This window comes from Rutidosis leptorrhynchoides, chromosome 2 (genome assembly GCF_046630445.1).
Source record: "Rutidosis leptorrhynchoides isolate AG116_Rl617_1_P2 chromosome 2, CSIRO_AGI_Rlap_v1, whole genome shotgun sequence".
Taxonomy (NCBI): Eukaryota; Viridiplantae; Streptophyta; class Magnoliopsida; order Asterales; family Asteraceae; genus Rutidosis; species Rutidosis leptorrhynchoides.
Genome location: NC_092334.1, coordinates 166,777,162 through 166,780,229, shown reverse-complemented (window position 1 = coordinate 166,780,229; position 3,068 = coordinate 166,777,162). Strand labels below are relative to the sequence as shown.

Here is a 3,068-nt window from a genome sequence, read left to right as displayed (position 1 = left end):
ATGATACTTTAATCATGGAGGTGGATAGCTTGCTAACGTCGACTGAAACTTCGGTGACCAGTCATCCTCAACATCCACCGAGGTTAAACTTGGACCTACCAATACCGGTGAGGTCCCCAAATCCGGAAACAGTTTTGGTTTCAGAAAACTTGTCTAGTGTAACAACTAGCATGCCTGATTTAAACCTGTCTAGTATAACAACTAGCTTGATTTTTACAAAACCAAAAACGGTTTCCCGAAGATCCTGTTTTCCCCAAGGATCAAACTTTTTCCTTAACCACTTTGTCTCTTCTTAGCAGGTACACATTCACTCTCTAATGATAATCATACATGCTCTCTCCACTATTTTGTGATGAACACGGGATGCCGTATTCATGCTACACGAGCTGAAAACGGTACACCATATTCATCATGCGAGGAGAATGAAACTCGAGTCAAAAACAAACCAATCATGATCATGAAAAAGACGACTCAACATTTGAGGGGGAGAAAAAGAGGCTTACACAAGATCAATTCAAGCTACTTTCAATTCACAAAGATGGTCGAAAGTCAAAGATCAAGACCTCATCATCCGAACCAAAGAGGAAGACAAAACAAATCAACCATAACACTCCCAGATCAGTTCATCCTATGTGCAAGTTCGTGTTCAAAGCTGATAGCATCAAAAGCTTCATAGTTTCAAACCGAAATCAACGCCCAGAAGAAGGCTACATAAGAAACTTCAAGAGAATGATCAAGGGAGGGTTACATCTGTTGAAAACCCTATGCAAATAATGGTTGACAATCAAGAAAAAGACTGTTGACAAAGGGAAGACTGTTGACAATCAACATTATTTTGAAAACCCCATGCCAAGGGGGAGATTGTTAACAATGAATATTGTCTATTATTTGTGGCATGCGGTTTTAGTGTTACTAATGTAATAGGTAGTTTACTTGTTATGTTATTAGTTAGTTTAACCATGGTAATTGTAACTTACCATGTCATGTTACCACTTGGAGGTTACTAGTATAAAAGCAACCTCCCTTTCTCCTTTGTAACTTGTTGAGTTATTTCCCATTTCACCACTTTGCAAGTATCTCTCTCAATATTATCATCATACTACTTGTTCTTATCATCTAAACCCACTTACACTTACTAAACCGATCGACCTTAGCAAGTTTTGGGGCTAACAGTTATCCATACATCATTATGTATTATATCAAATAGAGAAATAGTAGTAGACAAAGAATCATAAAATGTAAGTTTGATATGTTTCCCAAAAACACATGATTCGCATAAACGTGAATTTTTATTACATGAATTATAAATAACTTTATTATTATTTAAAAGAAAACGAATAACGTTGATGCCCAGGTGTCCAAGGCGTTGGTGCCAAATGTCTTGGGAAATAGCAGCAAAAGTAGAGGAAGATTTGAGAGTTTTGAGAGCGAAAGACTGGAGTGGGTAGAGGTCCCCATGGCTGTCACATCTCATGAGTCGGACCTGTAATCCTTAACAGTGAAATCAAAAGGGTCAAAGGAAATAGGTAAATTATTGTTAGTAGATAAACGACGAATAGAGATTAGGTTTTTAATTAAATGTGGTGTATAAAGAACAGAATTTAGTCTAAAGGGTGGAAAGGGTGGTGATAGTTAATATTGCTTAATCCATAGATAGGATTTTATGATCATTTCCAACAGTTACAAATTTAGGAATGCGTAAACTAAAAACATACTGGATTATACCTTGAGAGGCGGCCATATGTGAAGTGGCTAACGTGTACATATACCAATTATCATCTGGAGGATTTAAGGACATAGTATGAAGTGCTTGTTCAATATCAGTCGGAACATAACCCTGAGAGGGAGCAACAAAAGCAGCGTATGAATGAGCAAATTGTGGTCGTGGACCTAAAACCCCTGCATAATTTGATGGTGTGTTGGGCCTGAACCAATTAGTAATTGGATATGGACAAGGGGGCATGTTGGGCCAAGTCCATGGGTAGGGGATAGTCCACACGTTCTGTCTAGGCCCAGAACACGTTTGTGGCCTATTGTATCTATTCAGTCCAGAGTATGTGTATGGCCCAGAATAATTGTTTGGTCCGTAAGAACTGCCATTAGTATTGTTGCCGTTCCTATTTATGTTCCGATTACCACTCCTGCTACCACCACGACCATTAGATCGACTGCCACGTCCACGGGTATTATAGGAATTGTTGTGGCGTAGAGTTTCGGTAGAGTTATAGGATGAGTTTGGTTCACGTGATTTACGATTATCGGTGTAGGTGAAGAGAGCGATGTTGGTGGGCATAGCTCCAGCAGATGCTTGCCTATTTTTTTGACTCTCTTCCAAGATTAACATTGACCGAGCTTCATAGAAGGTGGGGAAGGGATTGGTTTGATTAATATGAGTGTCGATAGTATCATAGGCTTCATTCAGGCCTGCTACAAGTTGTAACACCATTCTTTTGTCTTCAACTTTGTTGCCTATAATTTCCATTTGATCGACAATGTTCTTAATTTTCTTAAAATACGTTGAGATGTTAGAAAAATTATCAACCCAAATATTTGTAAACTGATGATGACGGGAAAGTGTTCTGGAATGTTGGTTATCATTGAAGACATTTCGTAGTCGATCCCAAGCTTTCATGGCGTTGGTGTTTGGTTGAAGAACGATTTCAAGAAGGTCGATGAAGATTGTAGCATACATCCATCGGAGGACAATTGCATCAAGCCGATCCTAAGTTTCCTTGGTCATAGTCTCTTTCACAGGTTCTTTTTCAGAAGAAGAAATAGTAGCAGTAGGTGATTCGGATGTCAGGTGTTAAAGGAGATCATGGGCACGACAATGAATTTTTAAATATTCGGCCCATGAGTTGTATTGACTCGTCTCTAGTTCGAGTTTAATTGGTACTGAGTGAAGGATGTGGTTGAAAGGTTATAGAGTTATGAGTTTGCTTGATTCTACCATTGGAGAGATGTAAGGTTGAAGATGATTTTCCTGAGAACAGGGAGGAGAATGCCGAGTTTATTGGAGGTTTAGGCCTGATACCATAAGAGATGATTAATGATGCGCATGACTGCAC

At 39.0% G+C, this 3,068-nt stretch overlaps 1 protein-coding gene across 1 annotated transcript; it reads right to left on the bottom strand.

Annotated features, from left to right (window-relative positions):
- Positions 1–1,642: 1,642 nt before the first annotated feature.
- On the bottom strand, positions 1,643–2,692 carry LOC139888413 (uncharacterized). The gene has a single exon (XM_071871422.1). It carries the CDS (start codon positions 2,690–2,692, stop codon positions 1,643–1,645), a length of 1,050 nt encoding a protein of 349 aa, XP_071727523.1.
- Positions 2,693–3,068: the final 376 nt, after the last annotated feature.